The following is a 23,352-nucleotide window of genomic DNA, read 5'->3' as shown; positions in this document are numbered from 1 at the left end:
GGAAGAGATTAGGAGCATACAGAGGGAGAATAACATGAAGGAGGTATGGAATGGTATGAAGACCATTACAGGCTGTAAGCAGAGGATGGACAGTGCGTTAGATGGTGACGCAGAGAGAGCCAATGAGTTCAACATCTTCTATAACCAGTTTGACTGCCCTGTTGAGATCTCCACAGGACTTGTATGTCCAGCAGTCACCTCCACACCCTCCCTTTTCTCAGCTCCTGGCACTTCAGTCTCTGTCTGCCTGGACATCAACACCTCATCTTCTCATATTGATATTCATGCCATCCTCTGAAAGGCTGACAGCACAGACATCACAGCCCCCTCTCCCCCCTCTTCACACATTAACGCATCAGATCTGATCTGCAGCACCACTGCAAACCCCCCCCTCCACCACCCACCCCCTCTGCACATCTTCACTGCAGATCAAGTTAGAGGTGAGCTGAGGAAACTCCACACAAGGAAAGCAACTGGTCCGGACAAAGTATGTCCTAGACTCCTGTGCTCCTGTGCTGCTGAGCTGGGGGCACCCCTACAGCACATCTTTAATCTGAGTCTGACCTTGAGGAGGGTTCCCACACTGTGGAACACATCATGCCTCATTCCAGTACCCAAGAGGGGGTGACCCTGTGAACTCAATGACTTCAGGCCTGTTGCTCTAACATCACGTCATGAAGACAATGGAGCGCCTTCTTCAACACCTTCTCAGACCCCAGGTTTGACACCAACGAACTGCAGTTCACTTACAGGGAGAAAGTGGGAGTGGAGGATGCCATGCTCTACCTGCTCCATCAAGCCAACTCTTATCTGGATGAGGGTGGTTGTGCTGTAAATGTCATGTTCTTTGATTTTTCCAATGCCTTTAATACCATTCAGTTCCTCCAACTGAAAGATAAGCTGGTTAGGATGCAAGTCGTTCTGCACCTGGTCTCGTGGATTACTGACTACCTCACTGGCAGACCTCAGTATGTCTGGTTGAAGGACTGTATATCAGAGACTGTAGTCAGCAGCACAGGAGCACCACAAGGGACTGTACTATCCCCCTTTCTCTTCACATTGTACACCTCAGACTTTCAGTACAACTCTGTGATTTGCCACATACAGTTTTTGGATGACACTGCCATTGTGGCTTGTGAAAGGGCAGTTCAGGATGAGGAGCACTCTTTGGAGTGGTGCTATGGGAACAACCTGCTTCTGAGCACTGACAAGACCAAGGAGATGGTGGAGGACTTTCGTAGGCATAGGCCACCCACACAGCCAATCTCTATTGAGGGTGTTGAAATGGAGAGGGTAATGACCTACAGGTATCTCGGTTTGCAACTGGATGATAGGTTGGACTGGTCAGCCAACACAGACGTCCTGTACAGGAAGGGAAAAGCCGGCTCTACTTCCTGAGGAGGCTGAGGTCCTTTAACATCTGTAGGAAGCTCCTGCAGATGTTCTATCAAACCATGGTTGCCAGCTGTCTTTTTTATTCTGTGGTGTGCTGGGGAGGAAGCATAAAAAAGAGGGATACAACTGGACAAGCTGGTCAGGCGAGCGGGGTCAGTGGTCGGTGTGGAACTGGACTCTGTGGTCAAGGTGGCTGAGAGAAGGACATTACACAAACTGCTCTCCATTATGGAGGATGATGGCCACCCACTGCACACCATCATCATGGACAGGAGGAGCATGTTTAGTGGCAGGTTGCTGTCACAGAGCTGCTCAACCAACAGATTCAGGAGATCCTTTGTCCTCAGAGGCATCAGGCTCTTCAGCTCTTCCCAGGGGGACCAGAAGAGAAGAGACAAGAGGGAAGACGAGAGATGAGGACTGAATCTGAGTCTCATGTTAAATCACGAATCATAGGTCTTACATCTCAAGCTTAATCTTATGTTTCTTTATCCATCTGCACATATGGACACCGTGCTGCACATATTGCACTGCCTACCTTATTGCGCATCTTGCACATTTGGACACTCCACACTAGACACTTTATTTGGTACCAATATCTACACATATTTATTCATTCAGTATGGTCATTATATGCTGTTACCTGTATCTCATTGTACAGTCATTTTGCACTGTGTCTTTCATCTCAGGTTATAGATATTTATTTGTATATAGATTATCTATTTGTATATATGCCTGTAGATAGGATCTTTTATATTTATTCTTCCTGTTATATTGTCTGCGCCCTTATTACTATTACTGTGCAGTGTTGTGTGTCTGCTAATGGCTGCTAAATTTCCTTCAGGATCAATAAAGTATCTATCTATCTATATCTAGAACTGTGCATTAGAGCTTCACCAACCAGGTTTCCATGGCTGAGCAGCCACACACAAACCTAATATCATAATGTACAAAGCCAAGTGGTGTAAGGAGTGGTGTAAAGCGGCCACCACTGGACTCTGCAGCAGTAAAAACATATTCTGTGGAGTGATGAATCACACTTCTCTATCTGGCAGCCTGATGGACAAGTCGGGATTTGGTGAATACCAGCAGAACACTACCCATCTGACTGCATTGTGCCAGCTATAAAGTTTGGTGGAGGAGGGATGATGTTATGGGGTTGTTTTTCTGTGGCCAAGTGCCCATAGTTCCAGTGCAGGGAAATCTTAATGCTTGAGCAGACCAAGGCATTTTGGACAATTGTACACTTCCAACTTTGCGGGAACAGTTTGGGGAAGATCCTTTTCTGTTCCAGCATGACTGAGCCCCAGTGCACAAAGCGAGGTCCATAAAGGCATGACTGGGTGAGTTGACTAACCACACAAAGGCCCTCTCTCCCAACATCAGTGTCTGACCTCACAAATGCTCTTCTGGATAAATGAGCAAAAATTCACACAGGCACTCTCCAAAATCTTGTAGAAAGCTTCCTAGAAGAGTGGAAGCTGTTATAGATGCAAAGGGGGCAGCAACTACGTATGAATGCCTACGGATTTAGAATGGGATGTCATAAAAGTTCCTGCGGGTGTAATGTGTCCCAATACTTTTGTTCATGTAGTGTCAGTTAAACCTCAGGATTACTAAAGACTTTTGAGGGATGATGGAAAGGAACAGTCTCCAGCAGCAGGCATGCGATAAATCTGTTTTATTGGACTTGTGCATGAATTTTGTGGCAAGTTACATCCATGTCTTTCACTGAAAATCACCCACTGTAGACTCAAATTTGCATGATGTTTTTTATTGGGACATAATGAATTGTTTGGTTAATTTCTAAGATAACAGCAGGATTATAGGGGCAGCAGTGGACTGACACAAGCAAAGAGAGCCAAAACAATGTTCAGAATTTTGTGACTTCATTAAGTGAGATGAAACACATTAAGTGAAGAATTACATGGAGAAAACTGGTAACTAGTAACAGCAAGGAACAGTATGAATTAATACAAATTACAGCAGCAGGATTTTTCCCCATGTGCCTTTTCAATATGTATTATAAATGTATTCTTTATATGTCACTTTTTATGTAATGTGATGGAATACATTAATGAATACATTTAGGACAGTGTGTTCAGTATTCAGCCATCATTACTTTTTCAAAGTATTCTGCCTAAAACTGACTATTATACAGCTACCTAATCAACCTGAAGTCATCTATAGGCAGGAAAAAATAACAGTAGACCACCTTCAATTAACATGCCAAGTGTGATTTCTTTAGCGACTGTTGCTTATAATTCTCCCAAAAATATTTCTGATCACATCCCCTCTGTGAACTAATAGGCTAGAAGCCATTACAGTCTTTTTTAAAACCTACTGCTTATGTTGTTCATGAGGAGCTACAGGTGGGTGGATGTAGGGAATGCAGAAGAGTGTGGGTGACCCCTAGTGGAGAAAGCTAAATATCTTTTTAAGGGATCAATCATACTAGATATGAAAATAAGAGCAAACTGCTTTAAGTAAAAGGACCACCCATTCAGATTGTATAATAGTGTGTTTGTAACATTAGCACTTGTCTCCATTCAACCTATAATGCATTGGAAAGCTATATGCATATTTACAGTACTGTGCAAAAGTCAGAGACCACACTTCATTCATTTCATTTCCAGTCCAAATGGCCATTAAATGCAAGTTGTTTTATTTTAATGGTATATTTCTGAGATTATAAAATAATCAACTTGCTTAAGGAAAGCTAAAGGGGAAGAAAAATAAGTTAAATATAAAGACTCTAATGTTTTCAAAGCTACAGAGAAAATGGGACTCCTGACAACCTTGAAAGACCTGGCAGACACCAAGTGTCGCCATCAGATAAACAGCACTTAAAGCTTTCATCTTTGAGAGAGAGGAGAAAATCAAGCTGGTTCAGATCTGAAAACATCCACATGAGTTTCTGTCCATCCTTCCACTGTGAGAAGACGACTCAAAGCTATGGGTCTAAGAGGATGTGTAGCTGCCAAGAAGCTCTTACTGAGAAAAGCAAATGGGCAAATTGCACAGACCAGTATCACTAAATGACTTTGGGATTATCAGAGGCAGAAAATGCAACCAACTAAAATATCCCTGCAAATTTCTCCAAAAAACTGAGAGCAAAATAATAACAAAATAACAAAGTTAAACTCAGGTTTGATTTATTAGTCATTGGTCTACTTACATCATTTTTCAAGTAACACTACTATTCAGTTTTACTGTTGCGCTTCAGTGTTAACAACTTTGAGGATACAGCACAGTGTTTCACCAAATCATTAAAATCATAGAGCAAACAAATAAAATGCAACCATCAAAAATGAAGGTCAAGCACATTAACAAAACAAAAACAAAAAGTAAAAAACTGGAATCTGTTTTGACCACAATGGTGAAGATCAAGTGCCTTTGAGAAGAAGTAAACTCAGTTTTTAGCACCAGTGAAAACAGTGACTGACATAATGGTCAGAAGTATAAAGTGGCAAAGCATGCAGAAAATACAATAATGTATTAACCATACACATTCCACTCTACTCACACGAGCACCCTGGGGAAAATCTGGAAAAAGTGGTTTAACCAGTCATGTTGAGGCTGAAGGATCATCAAAGATCATGAGACATCGGCCAAACTGGAGTTAAGGTTTAAGGTTAAAAACAATGTTATTTATGTACACTGATTAGGCTCCATGGGGGTCCTGACCACTGAAGAAAAGGGTACAAGGGGGCTAACAAAGTATCAGAGAAACAGATGGACTACAGTCTGTAACTGTAGAACTACAAAGTGCACCTATATAGTAAGTGGTGCTGATAAAATGGACAATGAGTGTAGAAACAAGGATAATGTAAAAAAAATAATGTTATGCCTGATCAGTGTTTGTCACACTGTCAACTATACCAAAAACAAATAATCAATTAAATGCATTTTGCATTCACTTCAGGTTTTTTGTAATTTTGGAATGAAGTAGAAATGATTATACAGAGATTAAACTACTTAAATCTTTGTCAGTCTAATAAGGCTAGCACTAGTTTTGAGATTAAAAATGTTAAAAATATATAAAGACTGAAATGGAGGGGGGAAAAGATTCCTACATTTTTGCACACTTTTCACACCTGAAAGAAAGAAAAGTGCTACTGTGCAGGTATTAAGAGTGGTAGACTATAGAGAAACTACCCTACTGTAAAACACAATAAGTCCAAATGACTTTAAACACTGAAATTTAAAAAACACAGTGCACAAAAACACACATGTAGGAAAGACTGAAATTGTAGCACCTTTAAAGGTTTGCCCAGTTCTTTACTAGACAGACAAAGCACCTTTACCTTAGTGATATAGACTGAGCTTTTTCCCTTATAGGGGCAAAGCAGTGACATAGTCGTCTGAGGCTGCTGTAATGTATTAGCACCAAGCCCTGCGATACTGCCATACTCCTGACTGAATGCATTTTAATGCATATTCCTGGTATTGATCTGATGCCTTGGCCTTTGGCTATGTGTAAAGAAAGGTGTCATGAGTAGAAAAGTTTCAGTCCATATGTTAAGGGGTTAAAGCTTTTTATTGACTCACTCAAACTCCTCCCTTTATTGCTAACCCTATGTATAATGTATATTAATATGTATAATGTTACTGTAAAGTGAGGAAAATGAGTTTGTTGCCCTGAGGCAACATCATACAATGCAGAGTTAACATGTCATTTGTAAAATTCGCTATTCACTCCAAAACAAATGAAGAAGATAAAAAGAGATGATTATTAGTGGTAATGATGATGAAATTCTAGAGGTTTTAGAATTAAAGCTATAGTCGACAGAATGAAATTTATAGTCGACTGGTCGAGAGACGTCCAGGGGATGGACTCCGACTACGACTGGACATCTGAGAGAGCAAGAGAGAGAGAGAGAGAGAGAGAGAGAGAGAGAGAGAGAGAGAGAGAGAGAGAGAGAGAGAGAGGGAATGAGAGACAGAGGGCTATCTAAATAATCAGTAAAAAACTGAAGTATAGCTCTGTACTCACCCTCAGACCAAGAAAGCATGTGCAAAAGGAATATATAAAGCATAACATTCAAACAAACATGCATCTTTACAAAATGCATTAAAATCCAGCATTCCAGAAAAGAGTGTGAAAGCACCATTGACTGTGACTGGCAGAATCACTGGTGGGTCATCAGTCATCACAGAAACTTACAAGTGTGCGAGTGGGGCTTCCAGAGCGAGAGCGGACTGGACTGGAGCTGCGGCTTCTGCTTCTCCACTAAAGCACACAGAGCACAAAGCTACTGTTAAAAGACATTCACTGGCCACTTTACTCAAAACATCAGCATTAATGCTTCCAACCAGTGTTCACTTTATGAGCTCTAACTATCTCGTAGATCCATTTAACAAGTATACAGTTATACATAGTAGCACATCTGTTCCCATCTATGATTTATCCACAATTCATCATTTGATCCACAGTTCATCATTGGTTAGTTAGTCTGTTGACCAGATTAGGGTGGCGGATCTTTCCCAGCACAGTGACATGGTAATGTGTGTGATGCTGATATGAGTGAAAAACCTCTAGGTAAAATCGGTTCTGTGGTCAGCTGACTACAACAGTGTTCAACTGACTATTGATGAAAGGTTTGAGAGGTACAGTGTCCGACAGCAAAGTGGATCTACAAGGCATGTGGCCAAAGTCTATAAACACTTACAAACTGTATGAAAATGTCAGTTCAAATTGCATGTTTTGTTGATGTTCTAAGCGAAAATAAGTTAGCACATCCTCTACAGGGAACAGAATTAAATATAGAATTTTCTGCATATTTTAGTGCACAATTTCTACTCTTTGTTGAGTTTAACAACAAAAAAAATAAAACATCAAATACAAAATGCACCATAACCTTTTTACAGGCCATTTTATGTTCAATTTATTTTCACTTTAACAAAATCAACAAAACATCATTTGACCACAGGCACCTACATTTAAGCACAAGCCTATACAAAGCACAATTAAATACTACCACTAAACCAAAGAGCAACACACAGAGCACAAAAGTGTGAAATAAACAATGTACATCTGGACTAATTAATTCCAAGTCGCTCATCAGACTACGGCTACTCCTGTGAACATACCAGAGCCCCCCTCCTGGTGACAGCCTCTCCCTTCACTATCACACTGTCTCCCTCCATCAGTGCAGGCCACACATGATACACCACCAGCGGAGCAGTGAACTCCGAGTCATAACTCCGCCTGTACCTGAGAGAAAACCATAGGTGGACAAAATGAGCTTCAGAAAGCTTTTGTGAATGTGGAATATCATCCCTGTCACAAATGACAAAAATCTCTAACAGTATGCTTATGTCTCGGTAGCTAGCTAGCTAAATTGCCTGTCCCACCTTAAATAGTCCAGCAGTTCTGATGCCTAAAGCACCAGAATGTAACTGCTGCTCCATTTAAGGTGAAATGAGAAATTCAAAAATCAAGCTGGTGGATAGCATATCATCAAAGAATTAGGGGTGGGCAATAATAAATCTCCCCGATGGGCATTAATAAATCCCCCAACCCCTTTGAAGACATATGATGCCGTAACTTTAACTAAAGCCCTGCAGTGAGGTTGCTGAACTTTACTCTTTATCACTGCAGACTGGCAGGGTCGCCTACAGAGCAGCACCAGCAGCCTGTTAATGAAGCAATGTTTGTCTTTGTTTGAGGGACCTATTTCATAGAGGACGGTTTAAACCACTACCTGTTGTAACTCACTTCCAAGGGGCAAGGGGCAGGGTGACACTCCAAAGTGGAGTAGGGGTAATATGTGTTACTGTAATGAGATTTTGAGCCATTTATGTTGGTGCATTCTTCATGAAATGTTCACACAGTGTAAAGTGCAGCTACCATTCACAAATCAAGACAAATGATTCAAATGCATCTCTAATGTTAGTTGAGTCCAAAAGAAACTGTTAGTGTGTGATAATACTTTTAATTTTGTGCTTTTTTCTCTTCATCCTCTAGAGGTCAATGTTGCTAAGAAACTCTGTGGTTGACTTTGCTCATCTGTTTCTGTTTGTTTACTGATTGTCTAGTCCAGTGGTGTTCAGTCTTATCCTGTGGTTGCAGGTTTTCATTCCAAACAAGCTGGAGCTCACCTGTTTCCACTTGTTGAATTAGTTAGTCTTAGTCTTCAATGACTGATCATGTGTTCTCCTGCTTTATGGGAATGAACACCCACAGCCCTACCATGGATAAGATTAGACACCTCTGGACTGGCCTATGGCTATGTCCAAAACTATGCCCTATTCAAATTGTGCTATTTTGGATGCCTGCCATTACATAGTGGTGTCTGAAATGTATCCAGTGCATGTACTCAAGTGGACATGGAATGCCCATAATGCACTCTGTTCTCTGTGTGTGCAATGGAATGTGGCTACTGTTGCAGAGACACTGGTGGTGTACAAAATCATTAACTTGACCATGAATTCTGTTCCCTAAAATCGTTTTCTATGTAGTGCTTGCAGAGAAATGTAATCAGGAGACCAATTTAAACATAACACTTCGCTGCTGTCGGAACAAAAGCTCATATCTTCGTTTTTGTTGTTTTAGAGTTTTTGACATAATTTGAAAATGCCTGTTGCTCTTAACATTGAGTATAAATTTCACAATAAACGGAAAGAACAAAACAGCCCAAAATGACTGAAAAAGTCTGGTTACATTGACTTACATTCAAAGTAAAGCATGTTTTTTCTTTCTCCTGTAAAGTTACCATTTTGGAGATACAAGTTTTTCTTCTGACAGCAGTGATATATTGTCTGACATTCAGTTTTAAAAGTCTTATGTGATAGTTTTTCTGTATTTATGAGCTGTATTTGCTTTCTATTGTTTGACTTACACCGATCAGGCATAACACTATGACCACCTCCTTGTTTCTATGCTCAATGACCATTTTATCAGCTCCACTTACTATATAGCTGCACTTTGTAGTTCTACAGTTACAGACTGTAGTCCATCTGTTTCTCTGATACTTTGTTAGCCCCCTTTTACCCTGTTCTTCAGTGGTCAGGACCCGCATGGACCCTCACAGAGCAGGTACTATTTGGGTGGTGGCTCATTCTCAGCACTGCAGTAACACTGATGTGGTAGTGGTGTTTTAATGTGTGTTGTGCTGGTCTGAGTGGATCAGACACAGCAGTGCTGCTGGAGTTTTTGAACACCTCAGTGTCACTGCTGGACTAAGAATAGTCTGCCAACCAAAAATGTCAAGCCAACAGCGTCCTGTGACCACTAATGAAGGACTAGAGATGACCAACGCAAACTGTGCAGCAGCAGATGAGCTATCGTCTCTGACTTTACATCTACAAGGTGGACTGACAAGGTAGTAGTGTCTAATAGAGTGGACAGTGAGTGGACACAGTGTTTAAAAACTCCAGCTGTTGGCTGGATATTTTTGGTTCGTGGACTATTCTCAGTCCAGAAATGACACTGAGGTGTTTAATCCACTCAGACCAGCGCAACACACACTAACACACCAGCAACACATGAGTGTTACTGCAGAGCTGAGAATGATCCACCACCCAAGTAATACCTGCTCTGTGAGGGTCCATGGGGGTCCTGACCACTGAAGAACAGGGTAAAAGGGGGCTAACAAAGTATCAGAGAAACAGATGGACTACAGTCTGTAACTGTAGAACTACAAAGTGCTCCTATACAGTAAGTGGACTTGATAAAATGGACAGTAAGCATAGAAACAAGGAGGTGGTCATAATGTTATGCCTGATGGGTGTATTTTGACCTATGGTTCTGATATCTCTTAGTGTTTAAATGTGTTTTTGTGTGTTTACACTGTGTACCTATCTGTGGAAAACTATTTTGATCTATCCAGAACCTTTACATTACAGTGTGTCAGTGTGTTTGTATGCAAAATGCATATAAGAATGTGCATCCACTCACTTGACATCACTGTAGAGCTCCCCATCGGAGCTGAAGGCAAGGTCTAGAGGGGGATCCAGCGTCTGCATGGAGAAAGCAATTCTACACATCTCTCTGATGAAGCTGCTGATGAGCACAAAGTCCACTTCCGGGGGGAAGGAGATACGTGGGTTCACATTCATTGAGTTGATGACGTCCTGTATTGAGACAAAATTAGCCAAAATTACTGACTATATTAACTGACTTCCAACCTGCATATTCTTCGGTTTGAGGTCGCTAAGTGGTTTTATGAACATTCAGATGTTCAATGTATTTAATTCTTTATTTTGTTTGCTTATTTAATATGGACAACATATCATAAGCAACATAATTATTTCATAATGTCAATGTGCCAGTTTTAGCCAGATGGCCTATTTTCATTTGCAGCTGTGTGCAAAAATTTGGAATATTTAATTCATAACATCTTATATAATGAAGACTGAATTACAATAAGCTAGACATTGTATTATCAGATGGTTTGATTCAGTTGTATAATTTTCAATATTTCACTTGTTTGGAATACTAACCTCTTACTACATTATAGTAAATACATTGATTTACAGCTATATTTAACTTTTTTACAACTATATTTTATTATTCCTCTCCTTGGATCACCACCTTATCGTGGTGGAGGGGTTTGCGTGCTTGAATGATCTTAGGAGCTATGTTGTCTGGAGCAAAAGCTCCTGCTAGGGTCTCCCATGGCAAACTGGTCCTAGGTGACAGGTCAGACAAAGTGTGATCCATAATAACCCCTATGAAGACACAAAAGCAGGACTTGTGTACCCTGCCCGGAACAGGGTTACCAGGGCCCCACCCTGGAGCCAGGCCTGGGGGAGGGGCTCGCCAGCGAGCGTCTGGTGGCCGGGCATTTACTCATGGTGCCCGGCCGGGCCCAGCCCGAAGGAGTTACATGAGTCCCCCCTCCCATCGACCCACCACCAATGGGAGGGGCAGTAGTAGGGGTTCGGTGCGTTGTGGATCGGGCAGTGTCCAAAGGCGTGGGCCTTGGCGTTCTGATCCTCGGTTGCTGAAATTGGCTTTTGGAACTTGGAACGTTACCTCACTGGCGGGGAAAGAGCCTGAGTTGGTGCGCGAGGTTGAGAGATACCGGCTAGATATAGTCGGGCTCACCTCAACACACAGCTTGGGATCTGGGTCCAATCTCCTTGAGAGGGGCTGGACTTTATTCTTTTCTGGAGTTGCCCATGGTGAGAGGCGGCGGGCAGGTGTGGGCTTTCTCATAGCCCCTCGACTCGGTGCCTGTATGTTGGGGTTTTCTCCGGTGGACGAGAGGGTAGCTTCCCTACGCCTTCGGGTTGGGGAACGGGTCCTGACTGTTGTCTGTGCTTATGCACCGAACAGCAGTTCAGAGTACCCAGCCTTCTTAGAGTCCTTGGGAAGGGTGCTTGAAGGTGCTCCTCCTGGAGACTCTATTGTCCTACTGGGGGACTTCAATGCTCACGTGGGCAATGACAGTGAGACCTGGAGGGGTGTGATTGGGAGGAATGGCCTCTCTGATCTGAACCCGAGTGGTGTTCAGTTTTTGGACTTCTGCGCAAACCACAGTTTGTCCATCACGAACACCATGTTTGAACACAAGGATGTCCATAAGTGCACATGGCACCAGGACACCCTAGGCCGCAGTTCAATGATTGACTTTGTAGTCGTGTCATCGGACTTGCGGCCATGTGTTTTGGACACTCGGGTAAAGAGAGGAGCTGAGCTGTCAACTGATCACCACCTGGTGGTGAGTTGGATCAGGTGGTGGGGGAAGATGCCGGTCAGACCAGGCAAGCCCAAACGTATAGTGAGGGTTTGCTGGGAACGTCTAGCAGAAGAACCTGTCAGATTGATCTTCAACTCACACCTCCGTCAGAACTTTGACCAGATATCGGGGGAGGTGGGGGACATTGACTCAGAATGGGCCATGTTCCGTTCCTCCATTGCTGAAGCGGCTGACTGTAGCTGTGGCCGTAAGGTAGTTGGTGCCTGTCGGGGCGGTAATCCTCGAACCCGGTGGTGGACACCCCAGGTGAGAGATGCCATCAAGCTGAAGAAGGAGTCCTACCGGGCATGGTTGGCCTGTGGGACACCAGAGGCATCTGGCAGGTATCGACAGGCCAAGCGATCTGCGGCTTCAGTTGTCGCCAAGGCAAAAACCCGTGTATGGGAGGAGTTTGGTGAGGCCTTGGAAAGTGACTTTAAGTCGGCTCCGAAAAGATTCTGGCAAACCGTCAGGCGACTCAGAAGGGGAAAGCAGTGTGCCACTAGCACTGTATATAGTGGAGATGGTGTGCTGCTGACTTCGACTGAAGACGTCATTGGGCGGTGGAAGGAGTACTTTGAGGACCTTCTCAATCCCACCATGTTCTCCAGTGAGGAGGCTGAGTCTGGGGACATGGGAATAGGCTTGTCCATTACTGAGGCCGAAGTCGCTAAGGTAGTTAAGAAGCTCCTTGGTGGCAAGGCTCCAGGGGTGGATGAGATCCGCCCTGAGTTCCTCAAGGCTCTGGATGTTGTGGGGCTGTCTTGGCTGACACGCCTTTTCAACATTGCGTGGACATCGGGGGCGGTGCCACTGGATTGGCAGACTGGGGTGGTGGTGCCTCTTTTTAAAAAAGGGGACCGGAGGGTGTGTTCCAACTACAGGGGAATCACACTCCTCAGCCTCCCTGGCAAGGTCTATGCAGGGGTACTGGAGAAGAGAGTCCGGCTTATAGTCGAACCTCGGATCCAGGAGGAACAGTGCGGGTTCCGCCCTGGTCGTGGAACACTGGACCAACTCTTCACCCTCTCCAGGATTCTGGAGGGTTCATGGGAGTTTGCCCAACCAGTCCACATGTGCTTTGTGGATCTGGAGAAGGCATTCGACTGTGTTCCCCGGGGTATTCTGTGGGAGGTGCTTCGGGAGTACGGGGTACATGGCTCTTTGCTACGAGCCATTCAGGCCCTGTACAAACAAAGCAGGAGTTTGGTTCGCATGGCCGGCAGTAAGTCAGACTCGTTCCCAGTGAGAGTTGGACTCCGTCAGGGCTGCCCTTTGTCACCGATTCTATTCATAATTTTTATGGATAGAATTTCTAGGCGCAGTCAAGGGATGGAGGGTGTCCGGTTTGGTGACCTCAGGGTCACATCGCTGCTGTTTGCAGATGATGTGGTCCTATTGGGGACATCAGGCCGCGAACTTCAACTTTCGCTGGATCGGTTTGCAGCCGAGTGTGAAGCGGCTGGGATGAGAATCAGTACCTCTAAATCCGAGACCATGGTTCTCAGGCGGAAAAGGGTGGAGAGCCCTCTCTGGGTCGGGGATAGGCTCTTGCCTCAAGTGGAGGAGTTCAAGTATCTCGGGGTCTTGTTCACGAGTAATGGTACAAGGGAGCGGGAGATTGACAGGCGGATTGGTGCTGGGTCAGCAGTGATGCGGGCTCTTTACCGGTCTGTTGTGGTAAAGAAAGAGCTGAGCCATAAGGCAAGGCTCTCGATTTACCGGTCGATCTACGTTCCCACCCTCACCTATGGTCATGAGCTTTGGGTAATGACCGAAAGAATAAGATCGCGAATACAAGCGGCTGAAATGAGTTTCCTCCGCAGGGTGTCTGGACTCTCCCTGAGAGATAGGGTGAGAAGTTCAGTCATCCGGGAGGGACTCGGAGTAGAGCCGCTGCTTCTTCACGTCGAGAGGAGCCAGCTGAGGTGGTTCGGGCATCTGGTTAGGATGCCTCCTGGACGCCTCCCTCGGGAGGTGTCACAGGCGAGTCCACCTGGGAGGAGACCCCGGGGAAGACCCAGGACACGCTGGCGCGACTATATCGCCCAGCTGGCCTGGGAGCGCCTCGGAATCCCCCTTGGACAGCTTGTGGAAGTGGCTGGGGAAAGGGAGGTCTGGGCTTCATTGCTTAGGATGCTGCCCCCGCGACCCGAACCCCGGAGAAGCGGAAGATAATGGATGGATGGATGGATGGATTTTATTATTATTATTATTATAGAATCATCTACAGTTCTGTTCATCATTCTACACACTAAAATCTAAACTTTCTTCTTTTTTCACAGCGATGTAAGGCTATAAAGTAATAGCATCATAATAGAACAATTTTATACTTGTACCTTCAATGAATTATTTTAATATTATTACAACAGTTATTGCAAACTATTGATTAATGATTGCAACCTATTTTAGCAGTACTGTAAAATTACATTGGTAGGTCGTTTTTCATCCAAATGTAAATGGGGTCTTAAACCTCCTGCCTTTCTATGCAGAATTTCCACATAGGATGCACTGTGAATAGTATGAGTGGGTAATATTTTTAATAATATGGTAGTTAATATTTTTACAGATGAGGGTGGGTTTTTGTTGTCCTTTTATCTGTTTTGGTTAAGTAGCTGGTGAATTTATTGTCCTTCTAAAGTGGCTGTTGCCCCTGACTTGCACCTACACTTGACAATGCAAATAATAATAATAAAAAAGTGTCATCATTATGAGTGCCCTTTGCAGCACAGTAATATGAACTGCTATGGACAGTAATAAAAAAATGTAAAAAGTCAAATATGGTTAATCGCAATTAATGGATGGATCCATAATTAACTACACCAACAGATGGAGCACATCTTTCTCTAACCAGCCTTACAACACAGGCTTGAACACCCCCAGTTAAAGTATATGTTGATTTTGTAATTGAAAGTAAGGAAACACATTCTCTACAGGAAACATAAATAAGGCACTTTAGAGTGCAATTTCTATTTATTTGCTGAGTTTAACATATTAGAAGAGAAGTAAACTTAAATCATAAAATGTGCCATAACATTTTCACTAGCCACATTTTATGTTTTATTCTTCCAATATGTGCCCAACGTTTGAGGACCCAAACATTTGCATATGACTGTATATGTACAAAGTAAAACTTTATATGTAAGTTGCAAAGGCCAAGGTAGAGAACATACATTGACGCTTGTCTGGACGTCATAGAGGTCAAGGTTTCGGACGATGTAATCCACTACTGCGTCTTCCAGACTCTCAGGACCCACGTGCGTAGGGGAGAGAGTCTTCCTCACACGCAGCTTAAATTGGCGATAGGCCAGCTTGGCAGCCTGGAAAGATTCCTGTTTGACACATTAGATGAATAAGATGAAGGGTTTTCATTTTCATATGTGCAGCAGTGCATCATGACACAGTATAGGTAAAAGAATAAAAGAGGAAACAAGTGGATCTGGCGCAATAATCTGGACCATTCTACCAAAAAAAAGTTTTAAAAATTGAAAACAATTCCGTATTCAGACATTAGATATTTACAAGGATGTTTACAAGGCATTAACTGTGATAGTAATAAGCTAAATATATATAAAGCCATTATTTATACAGCACTTTCTACTCGCAGTGTCTATCCCAAACCCAAACCCCTAAATCTCAATTTGTGAAAACAATTCTTGCATTTTTATATGTTGTTTATTTTGAAGAACCTGAAAGATTTTGATTCATCATGTGTTTAAATTTGGAATTAAAAAAACTTTATTGAAGGTGCACTATGTAAGATTGGCCATTTGGAGATCTCTCAAGTGGAAACGTGTAATTGCAAGCAACAAAGAGCATTTTGTAACAGAGATCATACCTCAGACCCCCACAAGCAGATGACTCTGATGTCTGTGATTGCATTGAAAGAGTGTTTTAGCCGCGCACATGTATTAAAGAGATCCTGTTGTTTTCAGTTAAATGTGTCCCAAAGTCTGAAAATCAGTGGGGAATGCAAGTTTTATATGAAGTTAAGTAAACCTTTTTGTGTTTTAAAGAAAATATGATTCGACATCTGTACACCTGTTCAAAGCTGTGTTTCCTAGTCGTATACTGGCTTGAGTTGTGCCCAACATCAGCTACAGTTGTTACAACCGTCACTACTGAAACATTTGGTAAAGTTTTGGTAGTGTTGTGATTCGTTAGTGGCAAAATGAAATGGCCAATGATTTGTTTAATACAATAAGCATAACTAAGGTACAGGGTCATTCACAGTAAAAAGGATTATAGTCTAAATTGCTCATCAAGCCCTAGTAGTTGATGTAAGCATTGCTAAGTGCCTCATACCACAGCGGCAATGAAGATGATCCTCTGCACTGTTTCCAAGTCATCAATGTAGCGGCGCAGCAGGCTCTGGGCCTCTAGCCTCTCAGTGGCATATAGGTCAGAAAAGCGCGACACAAGGCGAGCGTGGCGGGACGAGTTGGTTAGTTGGGCTCGAGTGGGAGACTCACTCCTCACAGGGCTGCTGGTGCGACTCCTCCGTGGCGGGAGAGGACTGGGGGAACGACTTCGCACCAGCCTTCAGAGACAGAGAGAGAAGTTCCTCAGCTACTGCCTTGACCAGTTTAAGCATCTGAGCTGAGATGTTTTTAAGTATTGTTTAAGGATTTTCTTCTTACGCCAAATGTAGTCAATCAGGCAAGAAACATTCAGTGCCTGAAGTTTACTTCTTTAGGCTTACACTGGGGCTATGAGGCAACAATTATATCTCACATTTATTACTGTGTAAACTGCATGCCTAAATCCTCACACACTCCCTCAAAACTGCACTGAGTTGTTAAGTAATCTCAAATAGACTTTATTATGTGGACCCTGACAAAATTAAATGGAAAGAAAAATCTCCTTAATATCGCTGCAGTTTCTCATAGTCAATAATGAGTTCTGAGGGAAAGACAAAGCCGACTTTTGCATTCATCTCCTGCTGCTCAGATATTTCTCCAGATAAGAGCCCAGTGATTTCATATCTCCTCTTGAGCTTTAGCAGAGAAGCCGCACACTGTCAGCAGATTTGCCAAGATAATAACACTCATTTTTATCTGCAAACTAAACTAAAGACAGGAATCTCTCCTGTTTATCATCCAAGACTAAAAGCCTTGTCAGTTTTGATGTTGTGAGTAACTGTTGTGTTTTTTTATCTGGGCCAGATTAAAAAATATCTTTTTTTTTTTGTCTAACGCAATTTTCCTTAGGAATTTTAAGCAAATCATCATGAAGTCTCTAAAGCCACAAAAGATAAACATTGGATCAATAACACTGTCAGCTGGGCAGCTACTTGACACACCTTTGTCCATTTTTATACTTAACAGTATGTAACACAGCATCAGACACCATGAGATTACTTAACAACCCAGCCCAGTTTGATGCAAGTGTGATAATTTAGACATGCACTTTGTGTAATAGAAAATATTTTGGTATAAGCTTCCATTACTAGATATCTACATTCTGGCTCCACTGCAAAACTAATGAAGTACACCTTCAGACACCAAACATTGGGCCTCATTCACCAATATCTTCCTAAGTTTCTTCTTAAAAGTGTTCTTGAGAAAGGTCCTAAGAAAAGGTTTATGACAAATTCTGTTCTTACCCCAAAAAAGAAAACACTGGAGAATGTCAGAGTCTTTGTGAAAAGTGGGTTTAAAAGTGGGTTTAAGAAGAAATTTATTTTTAAGAACGGTTGGTGAATGAGGCTTTTTGACTGTATTGACAATGTTTTGGGTAAGCACATTTCCTTTTAGGTTAGAATGTCACTGTGTAGAGTCCTAGATCTCCACAAACAGGGATGGGCACCTTATTGTGTGTGTGTGTGTGTGTAACTCACCTTTCCTGTAGCATGGTTTTCTCCGCAGTTAGAAAGGTGACCTCATCTCTGAGTAACCTGACCTGCCTCTCGTAGTCCTCCAGCATGTCCAGCTTCCTCTTATACACATCCATCTGCTCATAGGCCGCCCGCAACCTGCACCAACACACTTTCCTTTAAAGCATCTCAGCTCTGGCAATGTGAGGCCTGGGAAGTGTCATTTCTCATTCTCAGATCTACAGAAGCCTGGAAACTCACTCTGTTTTGAGGTGCAGTATCTCATCTTCTGTGGCAAGAAGGGTAGTTGCTGATTTGTTTTTGGTGCAGTCCAGGTCACTCTTAGCATCAGCTAGCCTGGGAACACATCAATAGCAAATGCTTAGAAAAAGTATTTGGACACTATACCTATTTACCCCAATACACTTTAAGGCTCTTTAGGTTATTGAACAAAATGTTGAAGAAAATGATATTTGTTTCAGAGACTTCAGAGAACTGATGGGAGTCTCTTTGCATGAAGGAAGCCTGAAAAAGAACTCTACTCTAACCAGACTGCACTAAAAGTCCTATGAAGCACAGACAGTACTAAATATATAAATGCCACTTGGTTTGGTGTTTTGTTTACTAACACAATGAACTTGATACATTTTTAAGTATGGCCCAAATAACCAAATATGTCTTGTATTGCCACTGTATTGCAGTCTAACACTGACCAACATTTCTTGGTCAGTACTGACAGATAAAGTGTGGCTCTGTGTGCTTTGTAACCAAACTGGTACTGACTCCTGTTTGACAGAATCCAGCTGTATACGAGTGGAGCACAGCTGATCCTCCATCTTCTGCATGTCGCTCTCATGAGACAATGACAGCTCTCGGATCTTCCGCTCCTTCTCCACGTTGTCCTAAACAACACACTAGCACAATGAAACCATGATTTTATCCAGCCGGTGATGTCAGTTAACACTGAGCATCAAAAGCTAGTTGCAATTCTGAGTTTTAGTGAACCTTCTAAGGTCCACACAAACAGCAGGGGTTATAAATCTACACTGACCTCAAGATGTTTCAATTTAATCACTGTTCTTTGGGAAATTATTCAATGCAACAGGACAGTTCAAATCAACATGACTATTTTGGTATAATTCAGAATTATTTTCTAAAAATACACTCAATACAAAAATGTTTCTATAAACAGTTTATAGAGTAATGAAATACAGACAACAGAAGCAACACAGCAACACTTTACATTCTCAGTAGATTTATTGTGAAGACGTGACATATTTCAATAAAACCCACCCAACATTACGTTTTAAATTTCAGAATAGTTTTATGATCATTCAAAAACAATGCAACAAAATATATTTTGGATATTTAAGAAGTAAAGTGACCTGAATGAGATTGAGACTAGTGTCTGGGGAGACAGATGAGGTTGCCATGGTAAAGCAGGTACCCAGCCATGGCAACAGGCGAGATTTAAGGGTGTCCACTCCAGCATAGTGACCACCTGGAGAAGAGAGGAATCTCAAAGCCAGACAGCCAAAACAAAACATTTCTGTAGACCACCACAAGAGTTGAACAAGAGGTGAGTAAGATGTACATTCTCTAGCCACCATTAATAAAAAAGGAGGAGGGGTGATTGAAGAAGAGAGTAAAACATGAATGAGGCCCAAAAAAAAGAACATCAGAATCAGGACTTGTTTCTCTTAGAAATGGAAAGCTAAAGACATTATACATAGTTTTAGGCCTTAAAGCGAGGAGAAATGGAGGGGGTGAAAATGAGAAAAAGAAGATGAAAGATTAAAATAGGTAAAAGGGGTGGAGTAGACAGGACGGATAACCCATTATGGTGTCAGGAAGAATGTGTTATGTGTGGATTTGTACCTTCTTGTGCAGTGAGGTTGAGAATAGTGAACAGCTGCCCTTGGATTTTAGAGGTGAGCTCCACCAGCTCGCAGCAGCGGTTCAGGTTCTGGTCACACGAGATGACCTGCAGTCACATGAGATCACCAACATGAACCAGAGTGCATCCGGGATGTGTTCCACTTTTCAGTTACGTTCATAGGAGGCTAACGTAGTACTTAAGTCTGGTCTTGGACTTGAGGTGTTTTTTTTTTGTTTTGTTTTTTCCCCTGACTGTCAACAACGTGCACTAATTTTTACTACGGCATCATAAAAGCTGATCACTGCACTTGCTTATGTTTGATTTATTCAACTGGCACTGCCATTGGCACCAAACAGAGCAGACACCACTAATGCACTATTGCTTTCTGAAAAACTTTCTGAAATTTCCCACCTCTGAATAAATTTAGCACTGGATTGTTGGAGCCATATTGTAAGCTTTTGATCCATACCACGTTTGCAAGTGGAAGAGAAGACATCATACCATTTGAATTTGATTTTATTGTCATGAAAGCAGGTTTGTTTAAAAACACATCCTTTACCGTTTTTTGTCACATGCTTGTGTCAGTTCCTGACCTTGAAACAAATGGGGAGGAGGTCTTGATCTTGACCCTGTCTTGCTTTCATTTAAACTCAGACTTGAGCCAGTCTTGAAACTTGACAACTTGGTTTTTTCTCATTGTTTTCCAGGCAGCTCACCAGTGGACAAGAAGAGTTAAACAAAATGCCACTTTTCTTCCCTCATTTTGCAGTTCACAGTCCAGTTTATTTATTTTTCTTTCATATTGTTCTTCCTTATTCTTTGTAAAATAGTTCTATAGGAAATAGAATTTAAAAACTAAAATAGGAAATAATTTAAAAACTAAAATCACAAATAAAGATGATTGTACAGCTGTAACCTATCTAGCACAGAGTCAGCGTTATTATAGTCATTATAGTCAGAAACAGAGTCAAATTATTTTCAATTAGGCCTAATCATTGTTTATAATAATTGTCATAGTTTTTCCCAAAATAGAAAAAGCTAGTTAAACCTTATGTGCAGGAATATAACATGCATGGTCCGAGGGTGGACCAGCAGTGTCCTACAGTCAGTGGGGTGCTGACCTTATCAAGCCAGTGGACCAATACATGCTTACTATCTGGAGCAAAGTCTTGAAATTTCCTGGACTCAACAAAGTTGGACTTGATGACCACCTGACTGGACTACAAGTAGGGAAAAGTGGCACAGTTCCCAAATAAGCTACATTATACTTCCAGAAGTATTTCCTTTCACCGGAACTAAGGGGCCAAGCCCAAGCCCTGAAAACCAACCCCACACCATAATCCCCCTCCACCAAACTTTACACTTGGCACAATGCAGTCAGACAAGTACTGTTCTCCTGGCAACCGCCAAACCCAGACTCATCCATCGGATTGCCAGACGGAGAAGCGTGATTCGTCACTCCAGAGAACACGTCTCCACTGCTCTAGAGTCCAGTGGCGATGCTGTACACCACTGCATTCCATGCTTTGCTTTGCACTTGGTGATGTAAGGCTTGAATGCAGCTGGTTGGCCATGGAAACCCATTCCATGAAGCTCTCTATGCTGTTCTTGAGCTAATCTGAAGTCCACATGAAGTTTGGAGGTCTGTAGCGATTGGCTCTGCAGAAAGTTGGCAACCTCTGCGCACTATGCACCTCAGCATCCGCTGACCCCGCTCTGTCATTTTACGTGGCCGACCACTTCGTGGCTGAGTTGCTGTTGTTCCTAATCGCTTCCAGTTTGTTATAATACCACTGATAGTTGATTATAGAATATTTAGTAGCGAGGAAATTTCATGACTGGACCCGTTGCACAGGTGGCATCCTATCACGATACCATGCTGGAGTTCAGTGAGCTCTTGAGAGCCACCCATTCTTTCACTAATGTTTGTAGAAACAGTCTGCAGACCTAGGTGTTTGGTTTAATACACCTGTGGCCATTTAAGTGGTTGGAACACTTGAATTCAATGATGTGGATGGGTGAGTGGATGCTACTGGGAATATAGTGTATGTTCTCCTATCATGCCCTGTTTTAGCCTGCTGCGCTGCAGGACTATGGCCGCAGCAGGCAGTGATTTTATGGCTGCAGCTTATTCAGTCTTCATTACCAGGCCAGTGGGGCGCGAGCGCGTTCGGGCTGACGCCACAAGGAAGCTCAGGAATGGCTCCACCGTTGTCCAGGCAACTGGCGTCCATAGTAACCAAACTTTGCCGCGGAATCTTTGCAGCAAAAACAAACATTCAATTGAACACTGTGGGCTTTCTGACCAACCGCGGTTAAACTACAAACTGCTGTTATTCACTCTGTGAACACTACAGCCGTGGAAACATTGTCTATTATTAATTTCTACTAAATTATCTAGCTAATAGGTAACGTTATTAGGATAAATAAATAAATCTAAACGATTTGCTCACGACCAAATAACGTTAGGGTTACATGCTTCATAAAGCAGGATCTTTCCGTCAGCCGAATAATTCAAGATAACAGCCCACTGTCTTTCGTCCGATAGAGGAGAAAAAGAACAACTCTCACTCTCTGTTTCGTGTGATTTGTCCTGCTCACTGAGAAGTGCTGCTTTATGAAACGTCCCCGCTGTGTGGTGTAACAGAAGCCGCCGTCCAAGCCTCGTTAACAGTAGGCTACGAGTTAACGTGGTGAACTAAGTTAGCTCCTACAGCTACTGCGCTCGGCAGCGCGGAGACTCCAGCAGTGGGTGGAAGAGGCAACAGGGCTCCACCAGCCGTGAATTACGGGGGACTTACATGATAGTCTTTGTACCAGGCCTCCAGTTTTTGCTGCAGAACGCTGTATGATGATGTGTTGACCAGCCGCCGCAACGTGTCTGCCATGTCTGCACTTAGCCTGCACCCTTAATCCTGCTAGGACGTCCCAGAGCGACCGGGGCACTTAATCTGGCGCGAGTGCGCTCCGTATTTATACCCGCTTTGTGAAAGAGACCAGCGGACACACACACAGTTACTGCCCTTGACACCGGATGCTACGGACGCGCTTTAGTTGTAGCAACGGAGCTGTTTTTCCTGCATTCAGGCTCAGAGTAAACGGAACTGCTCTCCTCCTCTCCGAGTTTACTCCTCATTGAAGAGCTGGACCGGGGCGCGTGCCCGTTCCCTCTGTGACGCGCGTGAGCCGTCACGGTTTTTGTAATGTAATAAGATGCTGAAATGTCACACTGTCATCTCTCTCTCTCTCTCTCTCTCTCTCTCTCACACACACACACACACTCACACACACACAGATACATAGATACACACACACACACACATACATATATACACACACGCACACACACACATACACACACACACACATATATATACACACACACACACTCACAGACACACATACACACACACAGATACATATACACACGCGCACTCACACACACACACAGATACATATACACACACACACAGATACACACACACACACACAGATACATATATACACACACACACAGATACATATATGCACACACACATACATATACACACACACACATACATATATGCACACAC

At 42.9% G+C, this 23,352-nt stretch overlaps 1 protein-coding gene across 2 annotated transcripts; it reads right to left on the bottom strand.

Moving 5' to 3' along the window:
* Positions 1 to 4,528: 4,528 nt before the first annotated feature.
* Positions 4,529 to 22,665, bottom strand: spata18 (spermatogenesis associated 18). 2 transcript variants are annotated; one of them, XM_017687555.2, is made up of 12 exons: positions 22,579 to 22,665; positions 19,777 to 19,882; positions 19,284 to 19,399; positions 18,682 to 18,800; positions 18,160 to 18,255; positions 17,923 to 18,057; positions 16,389 to 16,623; positions 15,257 to 15,415; positions 10,298 to 10,473; positions 7,489 to 7,612; positions 6,563 to 6,628; positions 4,529 to 6,252 (listed from the first exon to the last, which is right to left on the bottom strand). In XM_017687555.2, exons 1-12 carry the CDS (start codon positions 22,663 to 22,665, stop codon positions 6,196 to 6,198), a joined length of 1,476 nt encoding a protein of 491 aa, XP_017543044.1. In that variant the 3' UTR covers positions 4,529 to 6,195. The 2 variants fall into 2 exon arrangements, with proteins under 2 accessions (XP_017543044.1, XP_037393538.1); XM_037537641.1 differs by lacking the exons at positions 19,777 to 19,882; positions 22,579 to 22,665 and having other exon boundaries at positions 18,682 to 18,812; positions 19,284 to 19,392.
* Between the last annotated feature and the right edge of the window lie 687 nt (positions 22,666 to 23,352).

This window comes from Pygocentrus nattereri, chromosome 4 (genome assembly GCF_015220715.1).
Source record: "Pygocentrus nattereri isolate fPygNat1 chromosome 4, fPygNat1.pri, whole genome shotgun sequence".
NCBI lineage: Eukaryota > Metazoa > Chordata > Actinopteri > Characiformes > Serrasalmidae > Pygocentrus > Pygocentrus nattereri.
The sequence above is the reverse complement of the archived record's forward strand: the minus strand, read 5'-3'. Positions and strand labels throughout refer to the sequence as shown.